The sequence below is a fragment of the Giraffa tippelskirchi genome, chromosome 8 (assembly GCF_054371585.1).
Source record: "Giraffa tippelskirchi isolate mGirTip1 chromosome 8, T2T-mGirTip1v1.2.pri, whole genome shotgun sequence".
NCBI lineage: Eukaryota > Metazoa > Chordata > Mammalia > Artiodactyla > Giraffidae > Giraffa > Giraffa tippelskirchi.
Window position 1 is genome coordinate 50897029 of NC_137282.1, and position 16593 is coordinate 50913621.

A 16593-nucleotide genomic window follows, 5' to 3' on the forward strand; every position below is an offset into this window, starting at 1 on the left:
TAAAGGGCTGGGGTGCCAGTGACCAGCAGGGATCGCACCTCTTACGGGGCTGCAGGAAGTGTGGACGGAAGCCCCGCTGTCATTTCCGAGAGGACGTCACGGTCGCCCATGAACGCCTACCTTTGTGGTTGAAGATGCCCTCCATCTCCATGCTGCTCCTGGAGTGGGCGATGCACAGGGAACCACAGGGGACCAGGCCCTCAGCCGCGGGCGACCGGTCAGTGGTCCGCACCAAGCACCAGTCCGGCTTGTCGTGGGGCCGCTCCAAGACTTCCACGGTCTGGCCGCGGCGGATGGTGAGCTCGGTACTGTTGCAGGCCGTGAAGTCGTGGATCACCACAGTCAGCTCGCAGCCGCCGGACAGCTGGGGAGGAGAGTGCACAGGTCAGGCAGCGCGCCCTGGCCTGCAGCAGGTGAGGCTGGCGCCCACTCCCAGCTGCATCAGGGTGCAGGATGCCGGCTGAGTGGGGGCTCTCAATTTCCCATCCCTTAATTTACCTCCTTTCCAAACCAAGTGAATGGTTTGTTTGTTTTTTAACTTTTTCACATTCTAACGTATTTTCCAGTGTGTTACACTGTCAGAACCTCAAGATTTTTCATACGAGTGTCCGAATGTTTGCCTGAGACATATCCCCTTCTCAAAGAGCACCATGGACAGGTGACTTTTGAACAACGTGGGGGTTAGGGGTATTGACCCCTTGCGTGGTCAAAAAAATCTGTGCATAACTTTTGACTACCCCCAAACTAGAGGCCTACTGTTGACCAGAAGCCTTACCAATAACAAGAATGGTTGACTAACATATTTTGCGTGCCATGTGCCTTACGTACTGTATTCTGACAATAAAGTAAGCTAGAGCATAAGAAAACATTATTAAGAAAATCATGAGGAAGAGAAAATACATTTATAGCACATCTATGTATTTACTGGAAAAAAAATGCACCTATTATAAGTGGACCCACACAGTTCAAACCTCTGTTTGTTTATAGGTCAACTTCCTCATTTTTAAACTTAGGGTAAAGGAGTTCCCAGGTGGCTCTAGTGGTAAAGAACCCACCTGCCAAGGAGACAGGAGACCTAAGAGACATAAGAGACACAGGTTTGATCCCTGAGTCAGGAAGATCCCCTGGAGGAGGGCACGGCAACCCACTCCAGTATTCTTGCCTGGAGAATCCCCATGGACAGAGGAGCCTGGCAGGCTACAGTCCGTGAGGTCACAAAGAGTCGGACACGACTGAAGTGACTTAGCACACGGCATAGCTCAAACGAGTGCAAACTCTGCTCGCAGGCTTTTTTGGGGGGGTTGTTATGAGACATGGTGATAAAATGGGATGGAGTCCAGCCGGGCTTGGTGGGGGTGCAGTGGCCTAGAGACGGCAGGTGCCTGGGCTGGGGGTCCCTGCAGAGCAGGGAGTCCGGGACCCCGAGACATGTCTCTCCCCAAAACCCTCAGAGCCCTCCCCAGCCCCCACAGCACCTCCCCAACCCTCTGCCCCCGCCCCACCCTACACCCCAACACGCCCCTCCACGTGCATGGCTTGTGGCCTGAAAGGCCTTTCCCTCCTTCCTTCCCCTCTCCTCTCAGCTCACTCCCGTTTTCTGGCCAAACTCCTCCAAGTCTTAGGCCCTCGGAAGCCCACCCACAAACTCCATGAAGAGCACCAGCGCCATGATCTCTGCTCGGGAAACAAGTCGCCGGGCCTCTCATGACCGTGTGCTGTCTACCTGCCCCAGACGCACACGCCCTGGGGACAGCTCACCTGCATGCTCACCACCGCCCCGCCTGCGTTAAGTCTCTCGTGACCAGCGTCCCGTGTTTGGGTGGTCCCCTTAGGCCCTTCGGTCTGGCCGCCCCAGGTTCAAGATCCCCCATGTGTCCCCCACCCTGCGTGGGGTCCACACCACACCCTCCACGCTGCGTCCCCGAAAAGCAGTGAGTCTGGGACACGACTCAGGACTCGCCTCCTCCGCATCCGTGTCCCGTCCCGGGCTGCCTTCTGGGCACCACCGTCAGTCGCGTGCCTTCGCCCTCCAAACACTCTGACTCTGGGATGTCTGTCTGACTGCCCCTTCCCTCCACGCGCCCACACTGCTCACTTCACCTGGATTTCTACAGTGGTCTCCTAAGGGCCCGCCTGATCCGGACTCTCCTTGCAAACTACCTAACACTGCTGCCACATGCTCAGATCCGCTGTCCTCTGATTCGAGAGTCTCAGACATACATTCCTTAGCAGAAGACTCAAAGCTCCTCTCACGGGGTCCCAGCCCACTCCCCAGGGACGCTCCGTGGCTCCTCACGTGCTGCACAGCCCGAGCGGCCATGTCCCCCTTCGGAGGCAGGTCTGGCTGCCCTGTGCCCATGGTCCCTTCCACTTCGAGCCCTACCTGCCCATCTCATCTAAGTTTGTCTCATTTAAGGCCCTGTCAAGTTCCTCTGAGAAGTCGCTCCTCAGATGTGTCTAGCATCCTTAGCAACTTTGTCCTTAAACAAATTCTGCCTCAATCCTGACATGAGCCGTGTCTTGGGTTGTATGTGTGTGTGTTTGCCCTCAGTACCAGGAGGCAGGTCTGTGTCGCCCTCCTGTGAACGTCCCAGGCCCCGTGTGTGAGGGCACACCCAGGCCTGTCGGAGGTCACTGCTGAGACCCCGGGGCCGAGGCCTGGCACTCAGCTTCTAAGGGCAAGATGCTGAAGAGCAGGCTCCTCCCAGAGCACCCTCGGGCCGGGCTCTGCGTCCAGCAAATGCTCACACACGTCCAGCAAATGCTCACACACTCGAAGTGAAAACGGTAAAACAGGCTTGCTCTATAAATGAAGGCACTGTTTGCAAAGCAAAACAAAACACAGGCTTTTCCTCTGTGGCTTCGGGAGGGAAGTCTGCCTGTGTTCGGTGTGTGATGTGTGCCCGGTTTTGTCACTCTTTAGGCATTCAGCACAGGAGAACAAGAAGATGGGTGGGTGGGGGGCTGCGGCGGGTGGAAAGACATGTCCCCTTCCGCCCCCGGCAGAGCTAGGAGCCATGCCCCCCGCCCGGGCTCGCGGCCCTGCAGAGAGACCTCAGCCGCCCACCGGCTCTGCTGTGCTCCGTGCTCCCCGCTGCCCTCCTGTTCTAACCGAGCCTTTCTTTACAGATCAAGTTCAGATAGTTAGAATAAGAAACACATGTCCACTAGACAACCCCAGAAAGCAAAACAAAACAAAACAAAACTCATCCTAAATAAAGCTTAAATGTCGACGAAAGAAACTGTCTTTGCTGCAAAGGACTGTTTCCACCAGTGACTGAGACACCCCCTTCTAAATTTTACAAACTCTTCTTTGGAAAAACCATACTGAATCTCTCCTGCTTCTCTGTGAACAATTGAAGGGGCTGATGTTACAAGGTTAAAGGCAGAGGCCCAGTGTGGAGAAGAATTTCCCTCGTAAAAACAAAAACAAAAACCCATGTTATGGAAGCGGTTAATCCCTGTAACGAAAAGGAGGAATGTTTCCCATCCCAGGGAAATGTGACCAATGGACAAGCGGCAGTGAGGAGCCCAGCACCCAAGCCCGCACCTCCTACGGCCCTTTCCCTTGGCCGAGCTCTCCCCGGACGGCCGCCCATCCACCAGGCCTGCAGCACGCGTGGTCCTGATGAGTCACCACCCCGGCTCTGCCCTGGGAAGCTCAACTTCAGACACTGCCCCCTCATCACCAGCCTTTGCCGGCCTCCTTCTCCGTTGCAGGGGATTTCTCAGACTGCTCGGGGTTCTGTCGTGGGGGCAGGGTGAGAAGAGAGGATGGGGCGGCCCAGAGGAATGAAGCTGGACGCTCTTTCTGGCTCGGAGTTCCAGCCCCTCATGCAGTAATCAAAACTATTGGAAACATCTGTGCCCTTGACAGGGCCTGAGAAATGAAAATCAAGCCTGTTCTGACAAAGAACTGCATACTGAGTCAACATTCTTTTTCAAGGGCTTTAGGGAACTTAGTAACAAAATCTAGTATCAGAAGAATATTTTCAAACAGTGCTAGAATTATCATCAAAAAAAAAAAATTGTATCTTCTTGGCACTGCCCCTAAGAATAAGCTGAGTTTTCCCATAAGAATCGCCTGCATGAATTTATAAGAGGAGGATTAAATGGACATTTTCTAGTCCAGAGAAGAGACAACCCGTGAATTTCTCTCAGTGTTCACGTTTGAATGTTTTAAACTTATTCCAAAGCTTGTCTTTAAAACCAGGCTTGTTAATTTAAGAAAACAAACAAAACACAAAAACTTTTTTTTGTATGAAAAACTTAAAATAACTATTTTGAAGTATCACTCCAAGTCATTACAGCCTTTTAAGTAGAATTAAACTCCTAATTAGAAAAAGTTCAGGATATATGTTACACATAATCATATATATATTATACATCATTAACAGGTCTTATTTATCAGCGATATTTCTACCCTAGTGACACAATTTCATCACTATGTTGAAAGAGTTATCATTTATCTAGTTTACAAGTTCACTTTTCCTTTTCAACCATGTTTTGTGAAAGTTTTCACCTTATCTTTTTCACATCTATATATTTTATGGACTTGTTTCATGGGCTCCTTACCACACACAGTTTAAGACTGTAATTTATGAAAATTTATGAAAATCTCAATCCCCATGGCATACAGTAACTCTTGCGACATTCTCATTAGAAGATATTTTCCCCCACTATTTCTGTTTTTCACCTTAAAAAAAATAACATGTGGTGATTAAAAAGCGCGGTAGTAAAATGGTCTTAATTGGAGCAAGGGCCCGAAGATACTTTATAATGAAATGCCTCCTCCAAGACCACCTGTGTCCCTCTGAAAGGGCGACCAGGGGAACTCCACTGACTCAGATGCATGCACAATTAGCAGAATCAAACCAGAATCCCTTTGCCTGAATTCTCTCAATGACTGAAAATGAATAAGCGGCTGTGTTTCACCCAAAAGGAAGAAATACTCATCGGGTCCCAGGGACTGAACCCAGGACTCTTGCAACTGCAGGGGGATTCTTTATCCTCTGTGCTGAAGGCATATGAACCTTCCACAACCGCCACACAGAACAGAATTGACTTTTTATGTTTTCTGGAGAAACCATGTTTTACTCTTTTCCTTCGCCTGAACCCAGGCAAGGACAATAACTAAAGCAGAGCTGTGGCTGGGCGTTTCTCGCCCGCCTCTTGGGCTCCAGCAACCCTCCCTGGAGCTCTGTAATGAGGCGTGTTTGTATTCCAAGAATGCACAGCTTGTGAGAGACAAAAAGCCAACACCTGGCTTGAATGACCAGCTCCCAGATGAGTTGTGGGCCAGGCGCCGCCAGAGGAACACGGGCTCTTGACGACTCACACGAGGACGGTGCAGCCCTCACTGCAAGTGAATCTGCTTCCAGAACCTCAGACTGGTTGCAGGTGGGTGTCGGACCAACTTTCTGAGAGCACTTCAGAAGGAGGAGGGACACGGGCTAATAAAAGCCACCTCCCCTCCAGGGCAGACTGTACAACCCGCGAAGTCACATCATTCAGTCCAGGACAGTGCTGGCGCTCAGAAACTGCACTAAGGGTCTTGCGGTTCTGCGGGAGATTCACAGAGCAGAGAGTGGTTCCTCCGCTAAAGGGGCTTGGAAAGCATGGCTCCGTCAGTGGCCGCGGTTACAAGAGACAGGCCACACCGGCAGCCAGAACAACCCCCGCCCCGTCCCCCGCCCAGGCCACGCATTACCCATCCTCTCACCCACCCAGCTGCTTGTCCCTGGGCCACTCGGCGGAGGCCGGAGGCTCTGGCTTATCAGCGGCCATCCCAACCACGTGACCATCACCCCCTTGCTCACCCCAACTCCAAGGCCAAGTTCACAGGACAAGCTGTCAAAAAACCTGCTGCTGGGTTTCCAAGAGGACCGCTGTGAGTCTCTTGCACATCCGGGTGAAAAAACGAAATCAGCGAGAACTGAAAAATGGCTAAGATGGCAAAAATGCAATGTTTCTCACCACCCTCCCCCCATCAAGAGAAAGAAGGGGAAAAAAGAAAACAAAAAGAAATCTATGAGAAAAAACTATTCCCAAAGCAGCAGCTTACCATAACCAACATTTTCTTCAGGAAAGAAACTCTGAGTATAGTTTTTTCCCCCCCAGGGAGGTTAACCCTTTCCTCATCATTAATGTGATCACAAGCGGTTCTGACTTTAAAATAACTCTTTGAAGTCTTCCTTGACTGTGACACACGTGAGATGCAATGGATAGTTACGGTGTCAAGAAACTCAGACTTCCCTGGTGGTGCAGTGGCTAAGAGTCCGCCTGCCAACGCAGGAGACGTGGCTTCCATCCCTGGGCCAGGAAGATCCCACATGTCTTGGGGCAACTAAGCCCATGTGCCACAACTACTGAACCTGGGCTCTGGAGTCACAACTACTGAGCCCACGTGCTGCAACGACTGAAGCCCGAGCACCCTAGAGCCTGTTCTCTGCAACAAGAGGAGCCACTGAAATGAGAAACCTGGGCACTTGGCAACGAAGGATGGCCCCTGCTTGCCACAACTAGAGAAAGCCTGTGCAAAAGCAAGGAAAACCCAGCACGGCCAAAAATAAATAAATAAAAAGGTTAAAACAAAAAAGCATGCCAAGAAGTTCAACTGGAAAGATATGCTTGAAAAGGCAAATTTTAAGTGTAAAGAGCCAGGCAAAGCAGAGAGAAGACAGCATCCGGGTACCAGGCCTCTGGGCTCTGCAGAAGCGGGCCTGGGTCCATGCCACACTTGCCCTCACTCTGAACATGTTAGAACCAGAGGCACTGGACTGTGCTGCAGGGCAGGAATGAAGAGCTTCACTGACTTAAAAGCGGGAAAAGGAAGAAAAGCAGAGCTCAGAGGCCTGGCTGGGGAGCCCCTCCCTGCTCTTAGTTGCTCAGTTGTGTCCAACTCTTTGCAACTTCATGGACTGTATCCTGCCAGGCTCCTCTGTCCATGGAATTTTCGAGGCACTGGAGAATTCCAGTATTCTGGAATACTGGATTGGGTTACCATTTCCTCCTCCAGGGGATCTTCCCGACTCAGGGATCGAACCTGCATCTCCTGCACTGCCGGCAGATCCTTTACCATCTGAGCCACCAGGGAAGCCCAATCATCTGCTGCTGGATGTTAAAGACTTTGCTTACTCTACTCTGCTACCCTCTGGACAGAGTCAGGACTCTGATGCCCGGGAATTAAAACTATGTGCTGTCAATGGAAAGGCTTCTGGATGGAGTGACTCAATTTCATGCCTACGCGGGCAAGCCTACGGGAGGCCCTAGGAGGCTCTGGCAAAGCCAGCCGGTGGGGTGAATGCTCTGAGTCAAGGCTCCCTCTTGCTTCTGGCAGCTTCGGGCAGAGGGGAGAGCATGAGCTTAAGGGGGCTGGCACGCAGGACACGTATGTGAGTAGTGAGGCTGAATGCAAGCGGGAGGCACTTCCTAAGTAGGCTGGACGCAGGTTTCCTTTCTTAACAACACGAATCCAGCCACATTTTAAAGCATACTGCCATTAATTACTTTACATACTGCTGCAGCACCACAATCTGTGTAAAGCCGTCCAAGTTCCTACGGTGGAGACTGTTGCTTCCCAGAGGTTTATTGACTTTTTAAACTGCATAAAATTTCATATCCCCAACGTAGTGCTAAATATACTTCACGAAAAATAACTGAAACCATTTATTTTTCTAAATGTGTGGACTCATACATTCACATCACAAACTTAGGGCAGAGCATGCCAAGTACCAACCTCAAGTGAATGTCTCGCTCATTACAAATAAGACCTGTGTGGCCTTAGCCCTAAAGAAGGCTCACACTCGGCCCCCTGCTGTCCTGGGCCCCTTTCCTGCAGGCTGTCCTGGCTTGCCTTGGCTACTTTTTCCATCCCGACTTCAAGATGCTTTGTTCTAGAGTAGCCTGTATTTGACCTTCATATTTTCTATTTTCCTTAAATATATAAATTTTTGTTATATGAAGCAAACCACGAGACTAATAAAGAGAATAGAAGGAAAAAAAATATTAAAAAATGCTTCTTTAATATGCTAAAAAGTACTTAGGTTGTATTCAGCTCGAGTGTGAAATAACAGGGTGTAGAGCCACCAGGTAATTAAACCCACATTCTGTTTCTGGCTCCCCCTCTCCGCTGCTGGGTGGCCCCGCGAAGGTCATCAGGCCTCCCTCGTCCCCTCAGTGCCCTGGAGGCTTCTCCTCCCTACCTCGGGGAGGCAAGCTCAGGACAAATGAGGTAAGAATCTGGCAAGCGTCTGATTCCTTTGGAACCCAAATCATAATTTCATGAGATCGCTTTATCAGCACAATACCATTGAGATGAGCAGCAATCAGGGCTGAACTTACATCTGAGGCAGAAAGATGGCCTATTTCAAAACCGACGTTTCAAGGAAAGAAAGGTCCTCGTGGGGACCCATGGTCTGCATCGGCTAACGGCGTCCCCTGGAAAGCGGGGTTCTCCAGCGGCCCCTCCTTCACAGACTCAAAACCTTCTGCGCCTTGTCTAAGAGTCACCACAACGCTGGGCAGATAACTTTTCCTCAAGAATTCCCCAAGAGGCCAAGTCAAAAACATCCCCCTATGCAGTTTCTGAAAGGGAACCAAACTCCCTGATAACAACTAACTCATAACAGACATCATAAATGAAGTCCAAGAGGCAGAATATGGTTAAGTAATTGCGCCTGCCAGATCTATCTGCCTCTGTCAGCAGAGGCTGTTTAAACTTGAAATATGGAGGGTGGGAAGAACCTCGAGACATAAGTGCCTTAGAGATAAGAGGAGGGTTTTCTGGTTAAGCCCAGTTCAGCGCAACAGTGCATTTTACAAACTGACTCAGAAAAGGAGGCCGTTTCCTAAATGTATCCTCCTGAATCATCGACTGACCCTGAAATGCTCTGTCAGAGAAGTACAGACAGGGAGATGGCTGCAAGACCTCCCCAAAGCGTAGAACACGCGTGCGCGGGCCCTTGTGTGTGTGGTTGCAGACATGGGTCGTCCCCTGTATGAGGCTCCAGGGGTGTGGCCCCTCCAAACCCCACACTCGGACGCATCCACACGGCTCATTCTCCTGAATGTAGAGCCCCGAACGGAGGGAGACAAGCCCCTGCAGCTCCATGGCCTGAGGAGGACATGTCAGCCCTTTTACATACTTTTGAGCCTACTGAAGACCTGTGGCCTCAATGAGGGGCATTAAATACATGCCACCTGAACTTCAGTCAACAGCTTTGGCGTGTCTACCCATGCTTCAGAGTCATGAGGATGTTAGGCTGAGGATGAGGCCACTGCCTCACGTCCCCGGGGGCAGGGGTGGAGGACTACAGGCTGCCTCGAAGAAGTGGCCCGGGGGCGGGTGGGGGTTCAGAAGGAAGTTCAGAGATTGGGTATAAGATAAGGTAAACCAAAACTGGTGAATTACCTTCAGGGATCAAATACTTACGAGGTGGCTCTCTAATAATTCTAATTCCCCAGTAGATCCCCAGTGTAAACTGATTCATTTCTGCAAACCCATGCTTTTGTGAGTGGTTGATTCCTTCCCTCTCACAGGATACTAGAACTTGCTGTCTTAAAAGCAACAGTTTCTGGGATAATGCCTTATTTTTTCTATGGGAGCTGTGCAGGCTCCATTCTGAGTTCCTAGAGGCCTATTCCAAGCAGAACGAGCGAACTCTTCCCAACTCCAGGACAGAGCTTTATTTCTGAGGTAAATCTCCTGTGGACCTCAGTCAACTGCAGGTCAGGGGAAGGGGCGTCCGGGGCCCCCGGTTCTGTGGGGGGGCCAGAGGCATGGGCCGGCGCTGGGCTGCTGCACCTCCGAGTCGGGAACTGGAGAACCAGGAGCCCCCTCACCAGATGCAGGGGTTACTTCCGGACTGTCCCCGCCACCCGCCCATCTACACAGAAACCACCAGAGGGAAACAACGCTACCTTCCTTCTGGAACCAGTCCCCAGAAAAGCCCTGAACATCCCTTCCAAAAGGCAAAACTTTTCACACGTATGTTTCTCTGGGAATTTCACTCCAATAACTTATTTTTAGAATAAACTTTACACACACCTATGTATGTATAGCTCACACTTTGCTTTTATAGGATCTTAGTTCCCAGTCCAGGGATTGAACCCACGCACGCCCTCAGCAGGGAAAGCGCTGAGTCCTAGACACCAGCCATGAGGGAATCCCCTAAGTACACGTTTAAACTCAGATAAACACAGACCAGATCCATGACAGAATATCCGGGAAGACTGCGAGTTTGGGGCCTGGTGGGCCCCCAGCGGGGGTGCGATGCTCAGCTTCGAGGGGCCTGTGAGTGGGTCTGGATGGGGGTGGCTGGTCCCCTTGGCATGAGCCATGGTTGTTTTGGACTTTTCCTTCAGGTTGGAAGCCTTGGACGACTATTTAGATAACCCAATTACCTCAATTATTATTTTTTTTTTTTTTAAGAAAATACTTGGGATTACTCTAAAGAAAACTTTCCAAGTTCAATTTATTTTCTTAACTGCAAGACTACGGGTGGGGCTGCAGAGAGAGAGGCTATTAGGCACCGAATGCCTGAACAGCTCATTTATCTTATTCCTCGTTATTACTACTGGCGAGAAATACTTGCTGAATGTAATACACTGAGCTCGGAACAAAACCAAATGAGACACTATTTTTTTTTTGTTCCCCAATCCTGGTACTAGAAGCAGTCTAAGTTCTGGGACATGTTACTTAGTGAAGTCAAAAAGGAGATTGGGAAAGAGCTAATTACTCGAATTAGAAGGATTCTGAAAAATGAAAGTGGTGAGGAAAACAACATTTTTAAACCTACTTACTTCTGTCCTGGAAACAACAGTCAATATCGTGAATTCTTCTGCAAAGCTGAGTGAGAAAAGAGCCACATCTGGGCCCCTGAGACCAGCTGTGGGAAGCGGCCCCAATGCCGGGCTCTCTCCTCTGACAGCAGTCGCTCCTGAGAGACAGGAGGTCAGCGCGGTGAGTGGGCTGTCGCTGAGCACAGACAGACCCTAGATCCTGGGACTAAGGACTCGCGTGGGGAAGTCCAGGGTCAAACAGTGAGAAACTACCCAGGAATCCTGAACCGACGGCAAGTTCAGTGAAACCCCCGAGTGAGTGAAAGTCGCTTAGTTGTGTCTGACTCTTTGCGACCCCATGGACTATACATACGGTCCATGGAATTCTCCAGGCCAGAATACTGGAGTGGGTAGCCTTTCCCTTCTTCAGGGGATCTTCCCAACCCAGGGATCAAACCCAGGTCTCCCGCGTTGCAGGCAGATTCTTTACCAGCTAAGCCACAAGGGAAGCCTGGAGGAAAGCCCCTTCTCCAGCAGATCTTCCTGATCCAGGAATCGAACTGGGGTCTCCTGCATTGCAGATGGATTCTTTTCCAACTGAGCTATCAGGGAAGCCCAATGAAACCCCTACTTGCTATTAAATAATTTGTTTCAGGAACTTGGTCTGGTCCTCTAGAAAGTGAACCGGGCAGGTGTTCCTCTCGGTAGGGACAGAGGACCCTGGGGACATCAGTGCCCTCCACTGGCTTTTACAGGGTCCTCTAGTCACCTGTGTATCACATAAGCCCAGGCGTCCAACTTCTCCTATCGGTTTGTTTTGTAGGTTTATTGATTTTATCAAGACAGGATCACACGACTCTGTAGGCCACTGCTGCAGAAGGTGAATCTAGACTTCTTTGATGCACATCAGACCCTCCCTCCTGGTGGTCAGCACGGGTGCAGGCCCAGCCTGGGGCCTCCTGGTGGTCAGTCCAGGGCGACTCAAGGCCTCCCCCACCCCCTGCAGATGCCACTGCTTCTGCTTCAGTCAGAGCAGCCCCGCTTTTATGCACCAGGGCTCTGTGTAAGACTTAATTTCAGATAATAGGGTCTTCTGCTTAATATAAAATAAAAAAGCTTAAACACACAACCTTAGGACACTCACATAGAAAACCATGCAATGGCCCTGGAGAGGACGAGTGATTTTTTTCTGAATCCTCAGGGTTCAAGTCCTCTCATCCTGAGCTCTGTCTTTGCTCCTGGCACCCTGCCCTGGCACCCCTCGTAACCCATGGCAACTGTCTGAAATGCTGATGCCAAACTGTCCTTTATCGACAGACCGGAGACTGGCTACACGTGCCTCCCCCAAGAAAGGGCCGGCTCTCGCTCACCTTGTCGCTGTCCAGAGTGTTCTGAGACGTCCGGGAGGCGATTGAAATCGTATCGGGCTGGCTGCTGCCGTCTCCTTGGCTGTCCAAATCCTCTCCATCCCTGGAGACACAAAGATGCAGATTCCTGACATTGCTGGGTCTGTGCCTCAAGACTGGTGAAGAGTGTCCATCAGACAGTGGACAGAGAACAGATTTGTTCAAAGAAGTGGGAGTCGGTCTGTGTGACTGCAGCTGACATTAATATTGATGACGGCAGATCACTCTTCAGCTTTGTGCTGGACCCTGGGCTGCGTGTCTACCATCTACCACTGCACTTAGTTCTCCCAGTGATCAAATACAGTTGAAATGGTCAGTGCCATTTTAGAGACGAGAAGCAAACATGTGTAGATGCTGCACAACTCGTCCAAGGTCACAGGCACTATTCACACATGTTGGGATAGGAAGAGAATTAGGGATGTGCACGTAAACTTTCATTGGCTTTAAGGTGAAGGAGGTGTCTTGATGAAGCAATTTCAATAGGAAGAATGATGCTACATACGAATTGTATTTAAAAAGAACATTCCTCTAAATGTTTGAGAAAAATGATTTCTGAAAACTAGTAAGTTAACACTGCCTCGTTCCTGCCCTTAAATAAACACCAACTTGGAAAAATGTCCCCAGACACTGACCTCCTTCCCTTCTGTCTGGTAGCTGGAGCCGTTTTGGGGATGTGGATGGGCTCCTTCAGGGCACCTTTCAGGTGGATGGTCCTCTCTTGGATCACCTCCCGGATATGCTTGATCCAGTCCTGCTTGTTCTCGATACTGGAGGCCTAGAGAGAGGGTAAGAACTGGTCAGGGTAAACAAGGGGCTTTTTCTAGAACCTGTGCTGACCATACTCAGGTCCCTGCATTCTGGGAGTTGTTCATTTAAAACATAACTTTTCAGCAGAGAAGCAACCACATCCTGTATTTAACGTGCCACCCAATAAATTACCCTAATTTTGAATATTTTGTCATCCGGACTATTTTCATTCTGTATAGCGTTGATGGTATTCCGGATCTCTGAACTGTTTAGCAATAGATCATTCCCCAGTTTCAAGACTTTTTAAGCAGCCCTGGGTAAATTCTAGGAAAACAGAGCTTCCCCTAAACCCAAGTGTCCTGAGGTCCTTTAGGCAGACAAGTGGCCCGTGGCCCTTGGAGCACCAGGACCAGCCTGAACCAGCACCCGCCCACGCTCCCCCATTCTTGCCACCTCGCCCCCTTGGACTCATGATCAACAGGTGCAGCTGCACTGATTCTCCATCTACACCTGTTCCCCACCCCCACTCTCACCCTGTGGAGTCGGGGTCTCCCTAATCCTCCTGCCGTAAATGAGGACCCACCGCCTGGACCCATTAGAAATGCACCCAAGGTTATACTGCCAGCAGGTGAAGAGGCCAGCATTCCTGGGGGTGGACATCCACACACCCATCCCCTCAAACTCTGCCTGAATCCACCCTGCGTTAGGCCGCTGGGATAAACCAGGGCAGCCTACTGTAGCCAGTTACACATGGTGGACTTTCCTCAACTCCACTGCATTGCTGGAGAAAGGTTCTCTGGAAAGGACACATCACAGACACTCAACAGGCACTGACTGAATGAACACATATGGCATCATAGTTTCCAGATTTTTCTTTCACGGTGCCTCAAAGGAGGTAGGCTTTTTTTTCCCCCTCCCTTTTTACATGATCTGGGCCTTAGCAACAGTTTTTAATTTCCTTACGGAAAACATCCACCTCCTATGATATAAGCATAATTCCCTGAGAATGATTATAACAATCGTCAGTGGGATTATACACGAGATCAGGCAGGGAGGGGAACCCAAGCATTTTCTCATGGTGGACCTTGTTTTTGTCGAGGCCCATGCTGGGAAAGGAAATTAAGACTGAGAACTCTCTTTCTAAATAATATACTTTAACTGGAGGATGTGTCTTCTCAGTTGAGGGAAATAAATGAAGGACAAAAAGGAGCCTCTTGCTTCTCTTCCCAGATCCGATGCCAGGAGAGCAGTAAAACCCACCTCTCCTGGGGAGGGAGGCAGGAATATTAGGCAGCTGGGGAGTCTGTGTATGAAGTAAGTGTCTCAGGATGGAAACTGTGAACAACACAGAACTATTGGAATTTACACGTCTGATACAGATGTTTGGGAGGTTAAACAAAGGGAAGTGACTGAGCGAGAACATCTGGCAGAGTTTCAACATCAGAGGAGATCCATACCACGGTTCAGCAATAAAGAAGATCCCAATCATTTAAATAAAGCAAACCGACCATTAAATTTGTGGAGAGCAATTCTCCTAACCTTGAAGAAATTAAACGCAGTAAAAAGGTACCAATTTTTCAGAAACGGTAAAACAGCAGCTGGAGGACTAAGTAAACCGGTCAATCCTACAGGAAATCAACCCTGAATATTCACTGGAAGGACTGATGCTGAAACTGAAGCTCCACCGGATGCGAAGAGCCAACTCACTGGAAAAGACCCTGATGCTGGGAAAGATTGAAGGCAGGAGGAGACGGGGGCAACAGAGGACGAGACGGCTAGATGGCATCATCGACTCAAGTGGTCACGGGCCACTTGTCGGCCTAAAAGACATGAATTTGAGCAAACTCAGAGAGACAATGAAGGACAGGGAAGCCTGGCATGCTGTGGTCCGTGGGGTCACATAGAGTGGGACAGAGCTTAGCATCTGAACAACAACAAAGGTCCCTCTTGGTTAGGAGAAGGGAAAAATCTGTTTCATACTCTCAGTAGTCTCAATCTGTTTAAGAAAGGATTTAGAAATACAATTCTCCTTTTCAGACTGTAAAAATGAAAAAAGGTCATAATTTTGTTCTACAACTACTAGGCCATCACCATCACTGTGGTTACCACCATTACTGTCACTGCTGCTGCCACTGGGCTTCCCCGGTGACTCAGACGGTAAAGAATCTGTCTGCAGTGCAGGAGACCCAGGTTCAAGCCCTGGGTCGGGAAGATTCCCTGGAGAAGGAAATGGCAACCCACTCCAGTATTCTTGCCTGGAGGATTCCATGGACAGAGGAGGCTGGTGGGAGTCCATGGCATCGCAAAGGGTCAGACACGACTGAGTGATTAATAAGTTTCAGTTTTTCACCACCACCACCACCATCTTGGGGTTCCCTGATGGCTCAGCTGGTAAAGAATCCACCTGCAATACTGGGAGACCTGGGTTCGATCCCTGGGTTGGGAAGATCCCCTGGAGAAGGGAACGGCTACCCACTCTAGTATTCTGGCCTAGAGAATTCTAGGACTATACAGTCCATGGGATCGCAATCAGTCAGACACAACTGGGCAGCCTGCACTTCACACCACAATCTACACCCTCACTGCCACTTATACCATGACTACCACCACTGCTAAAATATCCACCTCCTCCACCATCCCTACCACTATCTACAGCCTCACCACCATCTAGCGCATCACCGCCACCACCACTAAAATATCCACCTCCACCACCACCACACCTCTACCAACACCTACACCCTCACTACCATCTATACCATAACTACTATCATCAGTGCTAAAATATCCACCACCACCTACACTACCACCACCACCATCTATACCCTCACCACCATCTCTACCATTGTCTATACCCTCACGATCTATACCATAACCACCATCACACCACTGCTAAAATATCCACCACTACCTACACAACCACCACTACCATCTACACCATCACCACCTCCACCACCATCTACACCCTTACCACCATCTATGCCATAACCACCATTACCACTGCTAAAATATCCACCACCACCACCACCAAGCAATCTCTGAAATTACTAAGGACATCATTTCCTTTAGTCTCTTGCTAGAAGTCAGAAAAATACTACCCCAAATTCCCTAGAAAACAAACTTTCATTTGGTAAAGCCTGCAGGAAATCTAAATCTGACTGTTCAATTGCATCATGTGTATTTTATTTAGGACATAATAAATATGGCTAAATAATAATATATCTGGCTAAAATATCTGGCATGATTTCTCAGATGCACCCTTGGGCATCTGAGCAGCTAATCTGGAAAAACACTCAACCTAAATTGGAAGTTTTCAGGTCTTGAATATACTTTGAAATTTTATGCCTTAGAAAAAGCTCAGCTATCTAATATCTAGCTATCAGTGCAATTTATATTTTATAGGGCTTTATGCCAGGAATAACGAGAAAAATACACTGGGTTGGTAATTATATATTCATTGCAAAACAATACATCATTTCCATGTGAATAAAGACCTTAGGAACACAATGGCTTCCACAGTCAGTGGCTACTCTACGAGAGTGCAATACTGTTGAATAACTCACAAACTCACACTCGCTGGAAATACCGTAGAGAGATGAAAAGGAATGTAAAAGACAAAATCACTGACGTTCAAGCCCACACACCAGAGACCCATTAAGCT

The 16593-nt window shown here is 49.4% G+C and overlaps 1 protein-coding gene across 1 annotated transcript in view; it reads right to left on the reverse strand.

Moving 5' to 3' along the window:
* Positions 1 to 16593, reverse strand: part of TRIO (trio Rho guanine nucleotide exchange factor) — a 349468-nt gene that overhangs the window by 84296 nt on the left and 248579 nt on the right. The window contains exons 32-34 of the mRNA XM_081520842.1: positions 12821 to 12963; positions 12153 to 12252; positions 121 to 364 (exon numbers count right to left, since the gene is read on the reverse strand). Of these exons, the coding sequence (XP_081376968.1) occupies positions 121 to 364; positions 12153 to 12252; positions 12821 to 12963 (487 nt within the window). The remainder of the gene's footprint in view (positions 1 to 120; positions 365 to 12152; positions 12253 to 12820; positions 12964 to 16593) is intronic.